General features: G+C 37.2%; 1 protein-coding gene across 7 annotated transcripts in view; it reads right to left on the bottom strand.

Annotated features, from left to right (window-relative positions):
- The window catches only part of LOC128520094 (receptor-type tyrosine-protein phosphatase mu-like), a 223872-nt gene that overhangs the window by 115768 nt on the left and 85224 nt on the right, over positions 1 to 22880 (bottom strand). For all 7 annotated transcript variants that reach the window (XM_053494125.1, XM_053494128.1, XM_053494126.1 and 4 more), the window contains exons 4-7: positions 17736 to 17814; positions 14080 to 14201; positions 12992 to 13166; positions 658 to 951 (exon numbers count right to left, since the gene is read on the bottom strand). In XM_053494125.1, the coding sequence (XP_053350100.1) occupies positions 658 to 951; positions 12992 to 13166; positions 14080 to 14201; positions 17736 to 17814 (670 nt within the window). The remainder of the gene's footprint in view (positions 1 to 657; positions 952 to 12991; positions 13167 to 14079; positions 14202 to 17735; positions 17815 to 22880) is intronic.

Genomic DNA, 22880 nt, shown 5'->3' with positions numbered 1-22880 from the left:
TTTGTACTTAAACTTTTAACAAAGTTTAGGTGACGACGGTTATGATAAGTTTATTTATATCATTTTATTTAATTGTTTAAAATGTTGGGTATTTATATGTTTGTGTATTTATATTCAGCCAAAAATAAAAATAGTAAGATTTAATAAAACATCTTATACTTTTATATGGAACCTGTCCTCTGCCATTGCTCAGTGTTGTAGGTTTAAGTTTTAATAGTCTAGCTGCGAATATTATAGTCAGTTTCTTTAAGAAAGAACATTGTGGGCTCAGAAGGGACTCAATATGCATAAGGAAAACATAGCTGGTTACAAAATATGAAAATATTATGCATTAATATTTTTTATTAAATATAAATTACACTGTTGTGAATGTGTTCTGTTTTTTCAATCAAACAGAGAAAATATCATCAAGAATTTGTAAGACCTTCTGAAGTGTCTGTATACAAAGTGAATAATTTGTTGTATTATGAAAATATAATTTTCCTATCACACAGAACAAGAAAGAACTCCCTACTGAGAAGCTTTCCAATCTGCTGTTGATTTAAAACTCGCAGGAGGAAAGTCTTTTCATCATTTCACTTATCATTCCATGTTTATGCACTTATATATTCGTGAAATAGAGACCCATTAGGAGACAACACAGCATTAGGAACTTACCAGCACACTTGGTTCTGGCACGCAGTGGTGGACCTGGAGCTCCAGTGCCGCCCTCATTGGGTCTTGTCAGAAGAACGCTGATCTCATACTCGGTGTCTGGATCGAGGTGGCCGATCTTGTGGTTCGGTTTATCTACGGGCTGGTTGTCAATCAGGCTCCCAGACATGGTGCGGTACTCCACTTCCTTCTCGATGATAGGGCCATCGCCGTTGATGGAGTTAGCATTGAGCTGGATCCACAGATAGGTGGCACCCACTGCGGTCAGCTGAGGTGGTGCGATTGGGATCGGTGGTTCTGAGTGCGACAAGGAGCATCTTTTTAATGACAGCCTTTTGAGCAATGTAACCAGTATACAAACAAAAAAACAAATACCATTATACAAACAAATAACTTGATTCATTGCTATTCTGAAATGTATATCATGTTTTGTTCCAATATTTTAATAAGGAACCTCATGATTACAATACTGTACAAGAAAAAGCAAAGCATAATATAATAATATTGTTATATATTTGTGGCATAATTGGTCCAGGAGGAAACCTGACATTGAAAAATGGGATTGAGTTACAATAATTACATCATTAAGAGGCACGGTCCAGTACTGCATGCTACTAAAATGGTAATAGAGGTCCACAATATTAGACTAGACATTTTTGACATGATAATATAGTGTCATTTTAAACAACACTTTGTCTCCTTATTAACTGCTTCTAAGTCATACCGAATTGCCTCTGCTACATCTGTGTTGTGTTTTGACATTTAATTACCGCTGCTTAACGTGAGTGCGAGCTTGATATCAAGTGCTGTGGGGTTTTAGCAGGCAGATGCTTGTTCTTAAATCTCTCAAGTAAAATGTACAGCCGAGTAAGTTGTGATGGTTCATAATATTCTGTTTTATTCCATACAGGGATCCTCTGTATACAGTACATGATTGAGCATGCATGCTGCTTTTTACATCCTAAACACAGCGCCTGTGAAAGAGTGCACTTGATTTTGTTGTTCTGGGACATCCAGTTAAAACAAGAGAAATTTGAAGGAGGATTTTCCAAGTTTAGATCATTTTCAAATAGGTAGGTACCTTTTCTTAAAGGTAAATGGTTGCACATTACTGCACCATTAAAACAAATATTCTGCTATATACAAGGTCAAGTGTTTCTAATTTTTATTTTTTTCCCCCAAGGATGAATGAATGAAGCTGAAAAGAAGTAAACAAAATAAAGTGATGACAGGCAAGAATTTAAAACTACAGTACATTCACCTTAATTAAGAGGTGTGAGTTGTATATTCGATATGTTCCAAGACATCAGTATTAATCAGGACAATGCAGTATCACTACACTTGAAAAAAAAAACACATGCCCCTGTATTTAAATTAAAAATTTAATATTCATTCAGGTAAAATATTTATTTAATCTATGTTAAATCGCCAAAAAAGTTGCCATTTTAAACAAGGCAAATTGTTGAACTGCATTAAGCAAAGAAAATAATGACTGCAGTTGGCTTAACTGTCCTACACATTAATAAAACCTTGAGCTGTAATTGGAAATAAAAACTACAGTATGCTCATTCATCAGAGATCACTTAAATTCTTGGTGAAATTGTGATGTTAAAAAAATCAACAGTAGAAATAATAGCTATGTATACTGTAAAAGTGAAAGTAAGAGCTTTTCCACACAAATACTGTAAATAAACAGAATAAACAGCTGTGTGGATCATACAGATTTGACTTTGGAGCAAGGGAAAAGTTTCAAGTGATTTGGAATCCAGACTGAGCCTATTCCAGAGCGACGGGAGCGTCAGGGTAGGAGGAGAAGCGAATGAAGCGATGAAACTATCATGTCAAGTGGCTACTGTACAAGCCTCAGGAGGCAACGTTATGTGGCAATAAAATAAAGTCAGCTGATGACCTGAATGTACCGAATGACCAGGTAATCTCATCAATAGTATATCAGTATACCTCAGCACAGGTATATTCCAGGACTCAAATTTTAAAAGAAAGTTTCTGGGAGCATGCGAGATAATTTTCACACCTGACACCTCATTGCGTGTCGTAATCAATGCTAAGGGTGGTCGAGCAAAATATTACTGTAGTTGTGTGACTTTTTTTTGGGCAGGTAGTGTATGCTGGTGCACTTAGTGGATCTTCAGGATTTATAGAGTGGGGTAGTGATAGAAGACAGTTTACACAGAGGTACTGACTTAAACCAATGAATTTTTGACCCTCATTGGTTTAGATTAGGAGCTGAAATTCATTACATATCACCCCTATGGTCCTGTTCCATTTCACTGTTGACCCATTTTAGTGGGGTTTCATTATAACATGCACACACACATACACACACACACTCTGGCACACATACAGTAGGCACATGCACAGTACTTTACTCAGAGAGATCTGACTACCACAGTGCACAGCATCAAAATCTATTACAATAAATATAAACATAAAGTCAATTTGATTCTGTGTCTGGGTAGAATTCTGTAATTTTATAACGTCTGATTTAATGTCTTTGAGTGATGTTGCTTGTCTAATGGAAACCTGGTTTGTCATGGAAACCTTGTTTTTTGGACAAAGTTGCAATTTCATATTGTATTTCATTATGCCCTTGAGCCTCCTCATCTTTCATACGGTCTCTGTTATTTTGGAAATTGTTGCCGTAGATCTGTGGTGAACTGCATGGCCATGAACTAATGAAGAGATGAAATGGCCTCCTTCTCTCACCGGAGCCTGAGAGCAGTCGCAGGTTTAGGTAACACGGCAGGTCTGTGGTGCAGAGCAAACATGGGATATGATATTGATTTGGGCCACCGAGAGTGCCAATTACAGCTGTGGTAATGGGGCATCCATCTTCCTGACAGTTGTGTCCAGGTGTGACCAGAGCCATGTGGTGCAGGATGGTTGTAAAAAAAAAAAAAAAAAAATAATGTTTCTTTCCATCTTCTTTTCTGATGCAATCAGGATTTCCTGAGGTACATTGAGTGACTGAGTGTCCAGAGTAGCAGCATACTGATGATGAGGAATCAGCACTAAACAAAAAGAGCCGGGGACATCACCTCATGTCTTCTCTGAAAAGTTCTGCTCAAACACAGGTGCCTGACATCGGCATGTATTTGCTTTCTACATCTGATTGAAAGTCAATAGTATCAGAAACCCAGAAACCCATGAAAAAGGCTGGGTCATAAACTGCATGCTTCTGCATACTGTACTACAGTGGCTAGCATTACAGCCTTACAGGTCCATGGTTCTGATCTGATCCCAAGCTCAGGTTTCTGGCAGTGTAAAGCTTCAACTATTCTCCTTGTAACCATGTGGGGTGCTCTTGTTACCTCCCACCACCCAGAACATGCAATGTTTATTCAAATGTGTGCATGTTACGCATGGGGACAGTAAGGGCTTGCAGGTTAAAACTTTGGAATGCAGACCCAAAGGTTGTAAGATTAAATCCCAGTACCAAAAAGCCGTGCCTGCTGGTCATTGAGCAAGGCTGTTTCATGCCTATTGCATAAATGTAAAAAAAAAAAATGTGTAATAGGTATATTTCCACCACATGCTCAGTGTTTTGGAAATTGGCATCAGTTACTGAAAATGAAAGATGTGTTTGGGATGTAGCCCATCAGAGTACCCTAGCTATGGCTTTCAAGCCACTGTGAATCTGTTTAAAAAGTCTACTCAGCCGTTTTGTTTTTAAAAATACAACCAGCTACATCAGATGAAAGTAAGCCGAGAAATGCTGAACAGATGAGCTGAAGTTGAAAAAGATGAATGAGATATTCTCTGTGTGCTCTCTAGAGATTGCTGTTTGCTTGCTATGCTCGCTAGGCTGAACAGCCAATCATAGGCCTTGCACAGGGCATTATATACTGTAGGGTGTTGAAAACAGAAAAGATTGATTTGTCGAGGCAGTGAGTATGAATGTGAAATTTCTGAGCAGAACAAGTCTTTAAGGTTGGTCATTCAAGTGTCAGTATATCATGTCATACTGGTGTAATGTCAATGTGAGAGCAATAGCAAATAAAACACAGCTATTTCAATCAGGTTAATACAGACAGTGCTGGGAGATACTGCAATCTGCTTTGACTTGGAAGGTTGGTTAAGGTAACTTCTCCATGGAATCATATCAAGTTGCTTTAATTGCCGCCAAAAAGGCCTGGTGGCTTGGCAAGATTCAAAGTGCAAACAAGGTGTGAAAATGCAAACAGTGCAAAGAGCAGACAAGGGTTCCAAGGCAAAAAAAAAACATATCTGCAAGCTTAGATTGTATCTTTATCTGAATCCAAACATATGACACGGTCCCCTTGTCAAAACACAAGCCTCCATGTCTGTCTTCACTGCTGTATAATATTGCATGTGGCAATTTAAATGTCTTCTTCTCTCGCTCTCGTAAGCCCACTCCCTGTGGCCCTGTCTGACATCTCAATTTCAGCCTGGCAGACGCGGAACAGGTGTAGACGCCCACAGTGAGGGGGTAAGGTATTGTCTCCAAAAGAAACAAGCCTTCACGCCGCATTCATTCAGTGCTGGGTTGCGCGAGATAAAGTGACATTTCAATCTGGCCGGAAAACACATTTTAAAGCAGAGATTGTACGGAGGATTGTACAGAGACAGCAATGCATCATTGGCTCCATTCTATCCATGTGTCATTACATTTATTTGAGTTTTGCCAGGAAGGGGCATAGGGTCTGATTGATCTGACATTCTTCTATCTGTTTTTTTTCCCACCCTTATGCTATCATGTGAAAACTTAGTCGATGATGCATCTAACCACAAGTCAACATATTATAACTGATTCTTGGTCAATCTCTATGGATATCGATCATTTCTAGGATGGCTTAAAAACCCTTTGTCAGTATCCAAGCAAAACAATAATCTATAATCCAAAAATAATTGGTGTTCAATCCAAATTATGGAGAATGGAATATCGAGAAAATGCTAGAGCACACTTCATTCCAGACACCTAAAAAAAAAAATGCTCCATGGTCCAGGGTCCGATTCCCGTATTTGGGTCTATGTGTGGGGAGTAAGCTGAAAGGTAATTCAAAGACCTTGCACCACTACAAGTCTTTAAGGTTGGTCTTTCCTCTCAAAGGCCAAAGATATGCAGAGTAGTCCAAGTGGTGTTTCCAAATTGCCCGTAGTGTGTCAGTGAGTGCGTGCTTGACTGGCACCCCATTCAGGGTGTACCCCGCCTAAAGGCCAGAGTCCCCTGGATAGGCTCTAGGCCTCCTGCGACCCTGAACAGGAGTGGGTGAGTAAGCTCCTTAAATGTACCACTTATTATTCGATAATTCTTATTCATGTTTCTTCAGCAAGCAGCAGTTTTTCAGCAACCTCAGTAAAAGTTATGCAGTAAGGGGTACCTGCTGACGGCACCCAGAAGGTTAATTTTACAGGTCACAGAGAGAACCATTACAGCCATGATGTGGTGCAGTGGTTTACAGGCATGACTGCTGCTAGCCATACTGGGTTTGTGTTTTACAGCACACAGCTGTGTGTCTCCATGCTACTGCACCTGGTATATACACACACGCATTCACTAAATCCTGCTTCACATTTGGATATATTTAGAAGCATTTGACCATGCAACCTGACCCCTATACCCACATGATCTCTCTGATATAATCCACTCTTTCTGTGAAAAACTGCCAGGCGCGCGCTGTCTCCCAAGGAACCTATTTGTTATTTTGACGGTCAGGGTTTCTACTCTGTTATCTGGCTCCTCTGTTATTTGGACTTGGCTTGGTCTGATTTCATAAAGTTTTCCAAGGCAAGACAAGTTCTTGTAGATGTCACTAATTTCAGGTTGCATGCTAGACAGAGAAGATAAAAGCGCTTCAATCTTCTCTGGGGGTAAATCCTTTTCTGGGAAGCTGCATGCAGAAGTTTCAGAAGCACTTCCTACAGCACCTCAAGCACTCATCCTGTCTTTGCAAACCGTGACACAACAAGACGACTGTCGGCTGTTGTGTCTGCAGCTTCAAATACTGCAAATATATATATATATATATATATATATATATATATATATATATATATATCAGCCTAGTGCACTTAATGTTTTCAAAAGAACACAGCTTTAAAATTAGAAGCAGACTGTTTGACTGGAACCGTGGTGGCATTAAAATGGTAGTTAAGTTATGTCAATTTTTAACAGCACAAATGGAATTTTACTGCAAAAAAACAGTATGTCTAAACAGCACATCATGATAACTTTAAAAACAGATAGATATGCACCAGACTATTTTGACAAACTGCTTAGGACAGTGTACAAAAGTAAGCAAATTTGAAAGCCATATCATTATAAGGAAGGTTTTTACTTTGATATTAGAATAAGTAAATTAGATATGAAGCTCGCAGGACAAAGAAAGGCCACAACTATTCAATTCAATTCAATTTAATTTTACCTGTGACACAGTAATACCTGTATTTATATCACGAACATGAAACAGCTGTCAAAGCATTACAATGTCACTATACAAAACCTACTAGTATTTACTGTACACATTCTCCATTTTGCATATCATAATCTTCATTTTGCTTAGTTGATGTGTTTACTTGTATAGTTTTTCCTAAAACCAAAAGATAAGCCTGGACCTGCTGTACATGACACCAGCAGTGTTGGGTGTGTACAAAATGATGCGTTAGAGTACTTGGATTACTTTTTTGATGTAACGACTAATCTAACGCGTTAGGTCCGCCATTTATGTACTCAGTTATTAAATTTTTTTTAAAAATATAATCCGTTATTCAGAGAATTTATGTAGTCCGTAAGCCAGACAGCAGTCATTCCCAATCCGTTGTGTGTGTGTGCGTGTGTGAAAGTCGTCCTACAAGCTCCGCCCCCGTTAACCCGCCTCCCTCTGGTATTCCTGCTGTTATACCCCTATCTCATCTATGCGATTTGACTACACGAGGACCGACGCGTGAAAAGATGCAAACCTAATCACAGCGCCAAATCATAAATCATGATGAACCGTACTTACGGCCACTGAGTGAAACCACGTAGGTGAGATAGGAGTATTGGTAGTTAACAGATTATGGGCCAAACTTTACTGAGTGATAAAAGTAGAATAATTATAAAGGTCCTGACTAAAACAACATGCATGAGGAATCACAAAGGAGTTTTTTTTATTTTCTGCAATGGAAAAGTACTCTAACTAGTTACTTTTATCAGAAAGTATCGCTGTAATGTAACTGATTACTTTTTAAAGACAGTAATTTTATAATGTAATTAGTTACTTGCAAAAATATGCATATATATATATATATATATATATATATACTGTTAATATATATTTGTATGTTTTTTACCCTAGACAGGTGACAAACTTAATCTCTTTATAGGGCACTCATTGAAATACTTTCAAAATATTTCAAAATATAAAGCCTTTTTTCTGTTTTTTTTTTCTTCTTTTTTATATTTAAAATCAAGGTCAAGGAATTTACCCTTTCTGGGTTCTTGCCTTGTAATAATGTCTAAGGTAATAATTATTATAAAAACATAAAAAAACATTTATTTAAACATAAAAATCTACAAAAATATTTTTAAAATTACATTTGCAAGAAATTTGCAGTTAAAAGTTTGGAGGGAAAAAAATATTGGAAAAAGTTTTGAAATTTTTAAACTTACAAGATATTTTAATTAGTGTCCTATAAAGGGCCAAGAATTAAATTTAACTGCCATTTTTCATAATCGATTTGTTGCACAATGCACAGGAAAATTGACTGATCATGACTAGAATTGATAATCATCCAATCAATACCATTCATTCATTCATTCATTCATTTATTCATCCTTAGTAACTGCCTAATCAGGCTACCAGTTTTTTTTTATTTAATTTAATTTAACTTTATTTTTTAAGGCCTTCATTTGCTAGAATACATCATTTAAATACAGTACTGTGCAAGTGAGACAAAAGCAGTCCTGAATCTCAAAATAACAGTATTTATAGTGATACGGCTGAGGTTGAACTCACAGACCATGATAACAATGCTGCCCTTTCTACCTCTGTTATTTCCTAGTTTTAGGTGGAATTAAAGTTTACCATATACCCACTTAGAGTTTGAATCCAAATGGAAATACAAACATGGATATCTGGAGCATTAACTTTATGTTGAGGACATGATTTGTCATTTTTTTTTTTATGTGCAGCGCTGTTTTCCAGATTATCTGTCTGGAGCTACCTTTTGGACAACTGCCCTACCTTCTAGTCCCTTTTGGCCACCTACCATGCAGAAGATTAAAAAAAAAAAAAAAGCTAAATTAAAGAAAAACTGCAGGATACAGCACACTTGTGGCAGCTGCAGGTTACAGACTACAATGCCAGTATTCACATTGGTGGCTCTTGAAGGCTTGTAATGACCGTATGGGGTGTAAAGCAAAGTGTAAGAACAGAGTGTGAATGATTTATGTTCGCCATCATGCTGCCTCGGGAGGGCAGGTCAGCTTTGTTAACCTGCAGGCTTTGGGCATGCTGTTGTACATGTTGCCCTTGGCCAACTCTTCGCTGTACTGCACTAAGCACAGCCTGAATTAGGGCTCCCTTCAGCAGACGGTCATAATGAGATGCATCAGCCTTGCAAAGCGAACAGGTTGTGCTCAATGAGCGCATCGGATACACGGCTGGGAAATGGGGTAATGTTTAAACGGGACACAGCTTCGGCAAACGAAAAACACTTAAATGAATTTAGGCAAATAATAGGAAGAAGTTGTTGCCGTTGTAATATACTCCAATTACAAGCTCATAGAAGTGCCACCTTCTGTAATGCTGCTCTGAAATAATGATGAATAATGTGAGACGGCAGAAAGGAAGCAGCTTTTGCTGTGTGTGAAAAATCATAGCAAGATTTAGTGCTGAACACTTCAGCACACTTCAGCTCATTTACACTGACGGCGCTCATATACATCTCACATACCAATGAGCGTGCACACAAACACGTACACACACACACACACACATATATATATATATATATATATATATATATATATATATATATATATTCTGCATTTTAAATACAGAAACAAAAACAATCAAATCCTTTTTAGTTCTTTTAGATGGCCTAATATCTAAAGTTGGTTATTTCTCTATAAAATCAAATCCCAAAATGCTTTACTTCTCTTATATCACAGAAATTTAGCAGGGATTACACTTTTAAAGATTAAAGAGCAAAACACATTCCATCCATTTATAATTATATTTTAGCTCATCTTATTGAAAGTGTGAGTCAAAAACTATCCGCAGTCCGGTTTTACTAAAACATCTGTTGGCCGCAGTGTGTTATTGTGGTGCAAACAAAAATGGAAGCTCCGCTTGTGATTTGTACAAAAGAAGAGCAGCTGGCAGTAAATTGTGATCTGCGTGAAATGGGTACAGAGACAACACATGGAAGAGCATAAACAGAAGTGTTTAGATATCTGCAAACTGCAAAAACATGTGGACTGATACTTTAAGGAAGGTAATACTTTCTCAAAGAGGAGAATTACTGATGACGAGACATGGATTCATCACTACGAGCCTGAGAAAATACGTCAGAGTATAGAATGAAAACATCCTCAAACGCCGGCCAAGAAAGTACAAAAGTCAACCATCAGCTGGAAAATTAATGCTTACAGTTGGCAGGGATTTATAACAGCCAGCATTGGAACATAATCAGGAAAAAGAAACAATCAACAGCGCTAGTTACAGTGAAATGCTTACTAAAGAGCTGAAGCCTAAACTTCGAATTAAATGCAGAGGACTGCTATCCAAGTGATTATTGAGAGTCCCCTTCAATAATAACACTGGGTAATTCTCCTTCAAGGTTTTCTCTCTTTTTTGTTTCATGGCCTCTGGTTTGCATGTGGCATCCATTTTCACCAACAATTTGGTGAAATTTTTTTCTGCGCTGCACAATTCTAAGCTCTAAAGTAAGACACCACATTATCGTTCATAAGGTGTAGCACTTTGTTTGTTACAGTTATGTTCGGATCTCCACTTTGCACAAAGTTTTTTTGTCGTGTGTGCGATCCGTTACCGTAGACCTTGCAAAACTGATGCTGGGGGACACACTAATACCTTTGTTCAGCTGATAGCAGCAGCTTATAATGGCGGTTCCTGGGTCGTGTTCGGATGAAAGGTTCGTGAACGGGGACAAATTTTCATGTCACGGTGTCCAATAAAGTGTGCGCACACAGACACAAAGAGCAGGCTGATACAGAGAGTGAAAATGGATTTTTAACCTCTCTAATGAGACTTGCTTTTTTTTTTTTACACGCGCGCTGTACTGTACACACACGCATACAGACACAAAATAAAATATGTTTTATGCACACACACGTGGTCACAGTGTTATAGTAAACAGTACACTCATGCACGGATGTTGATTATACCAGTAAAATATGCACACTAAGACCCAGCAGGGGAGACGATTACCCACAATTTCACAGCACAGGAGAAAGAAAAACCGTTGGCATGATACATGATACTCAGTACTCGTTAACCAAGACTTGTTCATTTTTCAAGTCAAAACCTATTAAAAATCTTTGCTCATCTTGCGTATTTATGTTTTGCGTATTTAAGTTATTTAGCGGGATGTCATTCTTTTTTTTTTTATAGTTAATAGTTAATCTTATAAGATATCCTAAATAGTTTCTTCCAAAATGCAACATTCTCCGATCCTGTAAGAATTCCCTTCAAAATTAGAAAATAAATGCATTTTCCAGAACACTTATTAATGATTGTAAGTTTTTCTTTGTTAAATACAGTACAATGTTTAGAAGCATATTTAATATCAGCCATATAGTTCATTGTGTATAAACTGTTACTTTAAAAACAACAGATTATTAAAACAAGCAGTGATTTGAATTATAGCCAGCACTACTGTCAGAGGGAGTTTTATTGAAAAAATTAATCACCTCCTAAACAATCAGACTTATCAGTTGAGCATTTTTGGGGTATACAGTGCTTTAGTGCCATGGAATAGCTCTACACTTTTACTCTTATTAGTAAATACCAGTATCTAGAAGCTAAAATACATTAGTATTACACTAGCGTTGGCTAATGATAAGAATTGGGCCAAAGTGGGCTTTTATTATCAGTGACTTAACATTATTCGCATTATTGTATTCATAGGGTTTCTTTACATTTACATTTACAAACCTAAAAAAAATATAACAAGAGTTTGAATATTACACTAACATTATCATTTGTTATTTAGCAGGATGCCTAGCTAACTGCTAGTGGCAAACTGAAGCACTTCCTGAGTTATTTTCAGCCTTGAGATTAAATAAAAAAATCAGCTTTTTGTGCTGTCTTAACAAATCTGAACCGAATGAACAATCCCGTTTTACTGTACTGTACATCAAGGCCTTGAGCTACGAAATAAAAGAGGGGCCAAACTATGGCAAGCGCACTGGAAAACTGCTTTGGAGAAATGAAAAATAAGAAGTTTGTCTTAGGCCACACACGCTGCTGTTTAACAAAATACAGTACCGGGGGATAAAGGGTGTTTCCTTCTGTTTTATGATTTAAAGTGTAATGATATTCTAAGTCAGATGGAAAAGTATTTAAATGTAGCGCACTTCTATTTCAGAAATCACTCTGTCAAATGTAGAGACAGTTGCTTGGGGTCGTGTGCTTGAGAAATGACCACACACACACACACACACACACACACACGAAATATACAGGGCACTGCGATTTCTGATCATAATCCGATCAATATATATATAAAATGTAACGGGTGTTCAAGTCAAACCAGGACTTGTGCAGAAAGTATTTGTGAATGAAGACGTGAACCCGACTAACATTTACAGAAGAAATCGAGCGAAGTACAGTGATGAGACTCTTAGCCTCAATAGAACATTTGAATGGTGCAAAGAAGAGCGAACATCTATAAATGATGATCCCACTGGTCTTCCCTTCTTTAAACTTGTTCATCCATCTGTCTACGTTGCTCTTGTGAATAGATCTTCGTAAACATTCTGTAGCGCAGTGGGAGACCATTCATTGCGACAAAGGGGATTTTGAAACAGGGATTTGAGCAGTGGGTACATTGACGGCGCTCATGCATTGCTTGTAACGGATACTATGTTATGACGGATACTATGTTGAGTTGCTCTACCAACATATGCACTTTAAACAACCTATGTCAGGTAATAACAAAATCATGCCTATTATAGCATAGCCCTCATATTTCATTTTATTTAATTCTGATTTACTGTGGCATATTCAATGAATGTCATACCCATGTTGTAATTTTTTTTTATTACATTAGATTATCATTAATAACATGTTTTTCCATTTTTAGCTTGGTCATTAATTGAAATTGAAATTTATGATAACATAACACTTACGTTTCACTATGAGCTCAGCGTAGCTGGACACTCCCACTCCCTTATCTGATTGGACGATGCAGCGGTAACGGCCTGAATCCCCCTTGGTGGTGTTCACCACGTCAAACGTTGCCGTGTAGCGCCTTTGGTTTACTGGCTTAGTGTCCTTCATCGGAGCCTCTCGGCCTCCGATGCCCTGAAGAGAATAACAGGAATTTCAGATATTCCAGTAATAAAACTGCAAACAATCACATTCTTGTCTGTTAAAAAACGTTCCTGCGACCTGTGATTTGGGACGGAGTGCAAGGCTGCTGTAAAACTAGCCACAATGGATAACATGAACATCAATAGTTAATGCAGTTAGAGGGGCTCAGCATCCCCGAGGGATCATTTAGAGAATAGTTTGAGGCATGCTTTTGATGTCTGATCACGAGGTCTGGACATTCCTCAGGAGTGTTTATCAGTGAATGAAGCAAAAAAAAAAGCAGGCAGGCAGCTGCTGATCTCCTGGGAAAGTAGCACACAGCCTTGGATTGCTCACAGAGGAGGAACTTTAAGGTGAAGAAAAAACTTTAGAGAGAGAGCTAGTTCCAGCCAAGAAGACTACATGGACTGGATACATCTTCGCAAACTCTAATCTAAACTGTTTCAATAACAGGCTGTTCAGCCAAACCAAGAGCTTTGTGTGTGTGCGTGTGTGTGTGTGTGTGCGTGTGTGTGTGTGTGTGGGTGGGTGTGCTCATTTCTGTTTATATAGTGGACTGAGGGATTCTTAGACACAATGAGAGAGAGAGAAAGAGAGAGCTGTTTATTCTTCTCTGGGCACGCACTCACTTGCCACTGATTCCCTACAGCTGTCACACACAAACACACACACACATGCATTTCAACATCCACAAACACACAACTGTGTGTCCTTGTGCATGAAAACACGCATGCTGTGGGCAAATGGGGACATTAATTCCTCTAAAATATTTCTTCATTAATGTCCTGAGACGTATCTCTCTGATCAAATCTTTTTTTACGACATTAATAACCCAGGAAATGCAGACAATAAAAATAAAGCAGGAAACAACTAGAAGACACTAAAAGCAGAAGTACTGTGTTACCTGTAACCACAGTCTGTAGTTGACGTGATCCTTGTGCTGGCCGTTAATGGTGCAGTGGAAAGTAGCAGTTTGCCTGGCATTCACCTCGACACCCTTGATATGAGAGAAGTGGGGCGTGCTCACTGCAACATAAACGCACAAATATTAGTGCTCATTTATATTCACAATCTTTTTTTATCATGTAAATTATGTACTTATACCCCAAATAAATATGATGTGGAGATGAAGGTGCTAAATATCGCCTCAAATTCATAAACATTTATATTTATAGAGATTTATATTGGGAATTTATATACTGTCTGTTTATATAATCATTTTTATTTGCAGTGGATTATGAGATATATTTAGAAAATATCTATATCTATTACATATATATCAGGGACAAGAATTTTATCAGAAATCATCAAAAATCAGATTAAATTATGATGGAAATGTAATGGCAGTTGTTGAATTGTATAAATAACCTAATATGTGGTTATGTATTCAAAGATATATTAAAATTATTAAAACCTTAATCAAACTTGAGCAAATGCTTTACAAATATTGTTTTACATATTTATATCCAGCTTTTAAAAACAATGCATTAAAGAGCAATTTTGGTTCCTTATACTTTTTTTTTTTACAGACTTATAGCTTAATTTTTCATATAAATATAAATCACGAATATATTGGGTGTCCCATTAACCGATCTTAGACTTTGATTATTAATAAGCAAATATGTAAAATGTTGAAAATTTAATATGTCTCGTACCTTACAGATGCACTAGTTAGAAATCTGACTGACCAATGAAGTGTTTTTGTGTTTCTCGTTAATAAAACAAAACCCCAAGAATCTGGAGGGTTCATTAAATTAAGTTTTCTGACACAAACACAAGGTCAAAAGTGTACAGAAATAACATACGCCCTCTTAGATTATTAATTCAGTTGCATTTATAATACAAAAGTTAGTGCTGAGCAGTAGTCATTTAGGACTTCCATAATGTCCTTTACAGGGGATGCTGCTGAACATGTGCATACAATTTATTAAAAAAATTTAATAAATTGTGTGCATATGTCAGGATTCATACCATGTACTCATGTTGTCAGCTGCATTATAATAAATTATCATGTAGGAACTTCATTAGCATTGTGGAATTAGACCAGAAGCAACTAGGAACATGTGATGAGGTAAAAATAAAAACAAGAGTACAGACAGTTTTTTATCTGAATGAAAAACAAATGTAACAATTGCTTGAGCTTTTATCTATGGAGGTCTATGCAAAACACATTCAATAAAAGCCACTAAAGAAAAAAACAGTTATTAAGAAATAAAAAAAATATATATGGATGGATAGAGAGATGAGAGAAATACTTTATTGATTCTGTGAAGAAAAGTATTGCATAACAGTAGTAAAGGGGAAAAAAAAGAAAACTTATATAAATTGATAAAATACTGTATGTGATGCTACACAGGAAAACTAAGCTAACTTTGCTGCAGTTGTTGGTTTGCTGTTGCAAATTTAGTTATGGTTAGCATGTTTGTGCGTTTTTAATATACAGTCCACTTTACTGTTTCATAAAACACATTTTTCTAAACATGCATATATATATATATATATATATATATATATATATATATATATATATATATATATATAATACTCCTGCGTTATAGTTTATTGTGGTATATTATAAATTAATTTATTAAAATTAAGCTTAATTTATAATATTTCACAATAATTTTAAAGCTCTATAAGATCAATCACATTATGTAAATCTAAAAATAAATATTTAGGACTTATCTTTTATTACAAAGTGGATGATAAATCTTAAAGAAGATACTTCAAGTGTACACTTTATACTTTAGTGCATACATGAGTGTCGGAAAGGAAAATGCACTTTGCTTGTAAAAATAATTAAACAGTAAGAGAAGTATGTAATGCAGGAAATATCAAGAGGCAGAAATCTGATAGGAAACTGAAAGAATTATGGAATGACTGACAGAAAAAGCGAAAGACTGACACACCATGAGAAAGCAGGAGATGAAGGGGTGAAAAGTCAAACACTTTGAGAGAGAAGTGGATTAGCAGGTGGAAGACAGAAGGTGAAAACTGAGACGGAGCAAAGAGCAGTTGAAAAGAGACACCAAACAGCTCAAACTGCTTTACAGGCATCACTCTACTTGTTTTTCAGTTGGCTTTGAGTATAGCTTTAAAGTGAAATAATACTGTGAGAAACTTTTTACATATTACCATTAATATTTCCTTACCGCAGCCTATCATAAATAAATATTTCATTCTTACTAAACAGCCTGTGTGAGAAAGGAATGCATTATCTCATCTAGACAGATATCATAACAGTTATCAGGTCATGCTATCAGAGTTAATACTGAATGACAAGCCAAATGAAATGGAAATTAGAAAGTTAATGTGTCTGTCCTCTCTCATTTCCGCAGCTCTGATATATGAAAATATGATTTTATGAATGTTAAGGAGCAGATAAAATAAACCATAACATGAATTTGGTGTTGCGTGTCTTTAGTCAATGAAAGTATATAATTAGTCTACATTTGGTTCTTGTTTCCATGTAATAATGAATTTGTGATGGGCAACAGGATGGCGTGTCAAAGAACATTACTAGAACAAAGCCATGATGCAACTTTTTTTGTCATTATTTCTTTTACCAAGTGACTGATTATCTAGGAACCATGTGTACTGAACAGAGGAATGTGGGATGCGGCGTACACTGATGACTCAAACAAAGCCGTCATTCATACAAATTCAAAAACATTAGGATTAATGCACTGATTTATTTTTGTTGTTTCTTTTGGCAAATGTGTATCGCTTATTCACACATCGTCTAAACTGCTTTATGTAACGGGATCACGTCCATTCCGGAAACTTAGGGTATGAGGCGGGGTTCACTCTGGACGAGGTGCCAATCCATCACAGGGCACACGCACATACACACACTACGAGAAATTTGGGAACGCCAATCAATCTAATCTGCATATCTTTGGAATGTGGGAGGAACCCGGAGTACCTGGAGGAAACCCACTAAGCCACTAAATGTGAACTCCATGCACACAAACCCGAGGCAGGAATCAAACCTGGACCCTGGAGGTGCAAGGTGACAGTGCTAACCACTAAGCCATTATACCGCCAAAAGGCATCACTTTTTTTTTCATAAACACTTTTTTGTTTTGTTTTTTATTTTAATTTGGCAGATCTTGGTGTGGCTGAATCCTTCTCTACATATGCTTACTATGTAGGAAATAACATAACAGAATTATAGAACCGCTGTAGTGCATTTTATATCCAGCCCAAGAAAAAAGTCCCTATAACTTAAATTGTCTGTATATTTTTAAATTTGTTGGCTGTTGCTGTTTAGATCCCTGGCGACCACTGAAACAGACATTTTGTGAAAAATCCTATGTTAAAAATAACTACATAAAGAAAAATGCTGGATTCAGATGAATAAATCTACCAAGCTTCACCATACTGACATGTATAAAACGTCAGTAATGATTTCATTTAACGCCACAATGTACACAAAAAGCTGTGCGGTGTTTATTCTGGAGTCTGCGTTTGAAACGCTATAATCGTTTCACGGTACTTTCTTTTTATATTCTGGTTCATGGTGCGTAAGAAAGAACAGGTGACAGAGAGAGAACTTACTGCACTGATGTCCCTGAAGTGAAATGTCCTTAATAGCCAGCAACCCTGGCTGTCCTGAGGTCACAACTTCAAAGATGAGCTAAAGAGAGAGAGAGAGAGAGAGAGAGATTTTTAATGACTCATATTAAATCCATACAATGTTCAATAAATTGCATGAAGAACTCAGGTTATGTTATGGAAATGATTTAGATATTGATGAGGTTTTACTGAAAGTGTGCATCTCCTGGGACATAACAAAAAGGCTTCTCTTTTTTTTTTTCATTGTTGTGCGTGGGATCAGGCAGTCATATATAAACCTCATGGAATTTACATTTATTAACATTATAGCCTACAGGTCAATGCTTTCATTCATTCATCATTAATAACTGCTTTATCTTAATTTAGGGCCTAAATTCCAATGAAAAAGTTTTTCAAAAACTAAGTTTCTCAACACCTGCCCCTTAGCTTGTTCCTCTGTGTCAGTTTCTGCTCTGTTATAACATACAGTTAAACGGTAGAAAAATTGAACAGCTGGTTAGCTTTAAGAGGCCCAGACGTTTGTGTGCTCCTATGTTTTCAGAGGATTGCTGAATGTGTGAGGGAGTCTGTTCTTTCCATACATTCATCAAAACAAACAGGCATCTTGCTATTGTGAGGGAACTCGTTTCCCATAGGCCTGTGTGGAGCACAGAGTCAGGTTTCCATGATCTCTTTACATTACTGATTTGGGTTACTAATAGCAGACACTGTGTAGCATCTATCACTCACTCTAACCACCGAACCACACAACAGATGGTGAAAAGACTGACAGAGGAAAAAGGAAAAAGGGTGGGATGGGAGGGGGGGAGCAATGAGTCTCACTATCTCTATCACTCAGGAAGCAACTGGTTAAAACACACATGTTGCTTTTCCTGTGTGCTCAGATTTCTGGAAGCCAGCTACAAACTCGGTTTACATCAGACTTGACACGTGCAACCAGCGCCCACTTAGGCACTCATTTTCACTCAATGTCTCTCTTTTTTTTTTTTATTCTTCCATCCAGCTATGAACCAAATAACTTTTGAAAGAGACTTACCAACTTGCAGGAGGATAGGAAAAAAAGGTCAGGTTGGTTCAGTGTTTTTTTAAGTTGACTCTTAGGATGTGTTCGTAGTGTGGGAGAAAAATACAACTAATAGAAATAATGTGCTTGTAAGAGTGCAGATACAGTGCCATGTGTGAAATGTAGAGTATACGATACAATACTGCAGTTCAGAAAGGCACGAGACTTAAAAAAGAACACATGATAGAGAACATGCCACAAGAATATCAGTTGTGCAGTGAAAATGCCATTTTCTTGGAGTAAATTCTTCTAACACCATTTAGTTTGCCCTTGAGTTAATGAGGAAAAAGACAGCTTCAGTAATACAGAAAAGCGGGCAAGTTGTCAGCTTGTCTAAAACATAGCATTCCATTTTATAAACCTCTAAATCTAATGCTATTAAAGGGATTCATGGAATCAATAATAATAGCAGGTGACCTTTTTTCCTCAAAACCATTTACGTTGCCTAGTAAGCCTCGAGTGTGTCACTCCAATGTCCGCTACACAACGATCATCCAAACAAGTCATTAGTGCTGGATAAGACTACTGAGAGGCCATTCAAACGTGATGCTTTTTAGGTCATTCAAATGGGTTTAAATTGATTTCCATTCTGCTTTATTCTGGGAAACAATTGTAAGTGGCCTGGCCGCTAATTAGAGCTTTATGAGGGGCTAATTTAAAAGAAAATGGAAAGCCAGTCTTGGGCATGTTAAATGTCATGGTGAGCTAGAGGGAGATTAAATCTGTGGTGTTGATGTGTGTCACCACACTGCACAGTAAAAAACGTTCCAGTCCCCAGAGGTCTCTCAAATCTGGACAATGTGTCATGGGTTTTCCATTGTTGGACTGTTTTCATTAGCTGAATTTATAATTGCTCAATTACTGAAACCATTATGGCTTCCAAAGAATCTGTATTATATATAGAACCAATCACTGGGAAACAAAGGCTTATACAGACTTATTTATTCTCTCCTCAGTAGTTGGTGTATTTTACATAGCAGGACAGTTTGCCTGAAAAGTATAGGAGTCTGTGACAGGTCTGAATGCTACAGTGGGCAATTTAGACCAATGCACAATGTATCGATTATTTTATAACTACATTTCAAAAATGACATTAAAGCTAAGTATTAGGCTTCAACTCCTTTTGTCAATCATCTTAATAGATGTGTGTGTGTGTATATATATATATATAATTGCCCACTGAGTTACCAGTTCTCTGCTTCCATTTGGAACTGATCATGCATGAGTGGTTTTATCCTCACACCTGTAATTGTGATCCAGATGCTATAAACAGGAGCACAATAACATATTTCAGAACCAAACACCACAAAATGTCAGTGAAGTTCAGAGAGCACCAGGCCATGGACATTACCATATTCCAACCGCATGCTGTTATTTATTAAAAGTTTGGAGAAGCGGCCAAACTGGAGGAGTAATTAGCACTAGTGATGTTCTCTCATTGTACAGACGAAGAAAATTGCACAGGGAGATGAGAAAGGATAAAAACACAAACCCCATAATTACAAAATAAGAGACAAAGTAAGTTCTCGGTACCAGGTGGTTTCATTTTGACAAACACTTAAGATACTGTGCAATTATGCAAACCCATAATTACCTCTCCATTGCTAATTAGCTACGATAACACAGATTGCAGATTCTATTGTTAATTGTCGTAATATTAAGAAGTCGCAACTGCATTCTTCAACAATAACACCTTGCTGCAACATGGAGAAAGAGAGCTGAGAAGATGGTGAAGCATCTCCTGCCACACACTCTAAATACCCAGCAGGTGGTGTTTTTTTTCTCTGGAGACCTCTGGTATTATGTTAAAATCCTTTTTGCTTTGGAGTGCTGCATCCGGATGTATGATAATATATAACATCATATTTACATTTACATTTAGGCATTTGGCAGACGCTCTTATCCAGAGCGACTTACAAAAAGTGCTTTAATGTTTACAACATTGGATACATACTTACACTGGGTTAACTAGGTTAATAACTAAGTACCATTAGTCCAACACAACTGAGGTTTTTTTTTTTTTTTTTTTTTTGGGGGGGTGGGGGGTTAGTCCAAGTACTGGAGATACATACTGGAGATCATATGCATGTCTACTGTACGTGTTGCTTCACTGTTGCTGGGAAGTGGTGCATGCGACCCCTGTACTGTATACTGTATTTGTCTAAACTGTTAAAACCTGTTGGCAGCCCTTCAGACCAGAGGCTAGCTATAGGGCTAGAAAAGTGTCAGAGATTCTGATCAAAAGAAGACAGAGAAGTATTCCCTTTGCATACATTTTAAACGTAAACCAAACCAAAACATTTCTAATTGAGCTAGCTATTAACTAATCATTAATAGTTAAGTATTAAATTGTAACGTTATAGCCACTCAGCCATGCAATCCAAAAAAGATTTTCTAAAAAAAGAAATAAAACTTTCTATAATTAAATAAAGGAGAAATTTGATAAAGGCTTAGTGGTTAGCGCTGTAGCCTTGCACCTCCAGGTTCCGGGTCAATTCTGCAGATTGGATGAAATGGTATCCTCAAATTGCCTGTAGTGCGTAAATAAGCATTTAAGTGTGTGTGTGTGTGTGTGTGTGTATACAGTATATATGTGTGTGCCCTGCGATGGACTGGCAACCTGTCCTGGGTGCTCCCTGCTTTATGGCATAAAAATATCATGGTATAGGCTCCAGGCACTGCTATGTCTCTGTATACAAGAGATACTTATACAAGATAAAGGAGTATACATGATGAGACAAGGTTAAAAATTGATAAAGGCTACTAGGAATGGTTGAGTAACCCTAATCACAATTATTGTGGATTACACAGATAAAAATAAAAAATTGGACAGGTTCATATGTTGAGTGCTAAATAGTAAAGCTTGTAGCAAGCGTTCTGTGGCCATTCCATGAAACATTAAATCCAACTTTTCTTGTTCATTCTAGTATGGTTGCGACTATAAAAATCTTTCATCAGTACCAAATTTGTGGTTAATCAGGACTAATTTACAAAGCAATACAATTAACCTTCAATACATTAAAACAACTTAATGTATCTTAGAGCACACAAGTTAATCTTAACAGCACATAAAATGTAGTGTATTGCAGAATTTTGTGTTTTTTAGTTTATAGTGTCCACTTTTACAGCCCAAGCTAGCAAAGCATACTGTCTGAAAATCTGATCATTATTCAATTGTTGTTGTTCCTACTACTGCTCCGGCTAATGAGATTGCCACAGCGGACCATCTGATCCGCACATTCAGATTCCCAAACCCAGCCACTTTCTTAATAAGGGTGCCCTGCATCGAGTGGTAAACTCCATACCTGGCATCTGTAAGGCTCAGGTTTGAGTACCAAACCCCTGAACATTATTCAATTAAATATCAAGAAAATAGGTTAAATAGTCAGTCCAAACTGTTGAACTACACCTGGAATCCATTTATGAAGGTCCAAAAAAAGTAAGTTATCTGCACTCAGCTCAGTCCTTAACCTTAAGTTATGTCCTTACTGCATTCACAAACACTGAGTAGCACTTCCCTTCTGTGACTTTAAAACCTTGATACTTTCGCTACCTCTTTTCCCTCGTTTGTGCTGAAATTCATCTCCAGTTGAGTCAATGAAAGATCTTTTCCGTCACAAAAAGCTCTCCTACAGTGCCACTTCTATACAGAATGACTTTTCAGCCATTAAAGGTGCATGCTGGGGTCTGAACGACTGAGTTGGAGAGACTAGTTCTTATTCTGTCTCTATTCAGCCAAGCTCAGAGGAGCAGTCCAGAGTCAGCTGCAAGAACACCAGGGGTCGATTTTGCAAAAAGTAATTGGGACTTTCTCTTGCAATTAAAATGGATTCCCTATGAGGATCAACAGGCAATGCTACACCAGCATGGCAGGTGTCAAATCAGCCTACCTGGCCTGCTTATGTGCTTACATGTCAAATGCGAATGTGCTCTTTATATAAACTGAATTAATTAAGATTCTCTGCAGTGTACAATGCCAAAAGAAGCTTGTTCTGTTGTTGTGTCCTCATTGTCTCGTGTTCCTTTATTTTGGTAATTGTCCATTAAGAATTAAAGAAAGGAAT

The sequence above is a fragment of the Clarias gariepinus genome, chromosome 4 (genome assembly GCF_024256425.1).
Source record: "Clarias gariepinus isolate MV-2021 ecotype Netherlands chromosome 4, CGAR_prim_01v2, whole genome shotgun sequence".
NCBI classification, from domain to species: domain Eukaryota; kingdom Metazoa; phylum Chordata; class Actinopteri; order Siluriformes; family Clariidae; genus Clarias; species Clarias gariepinus.
The sequence above is the reverse complement of the archived record's forward strand: the minus strand, read 5'-3'. Positions and strand labels throughout refer to the sequence as shown.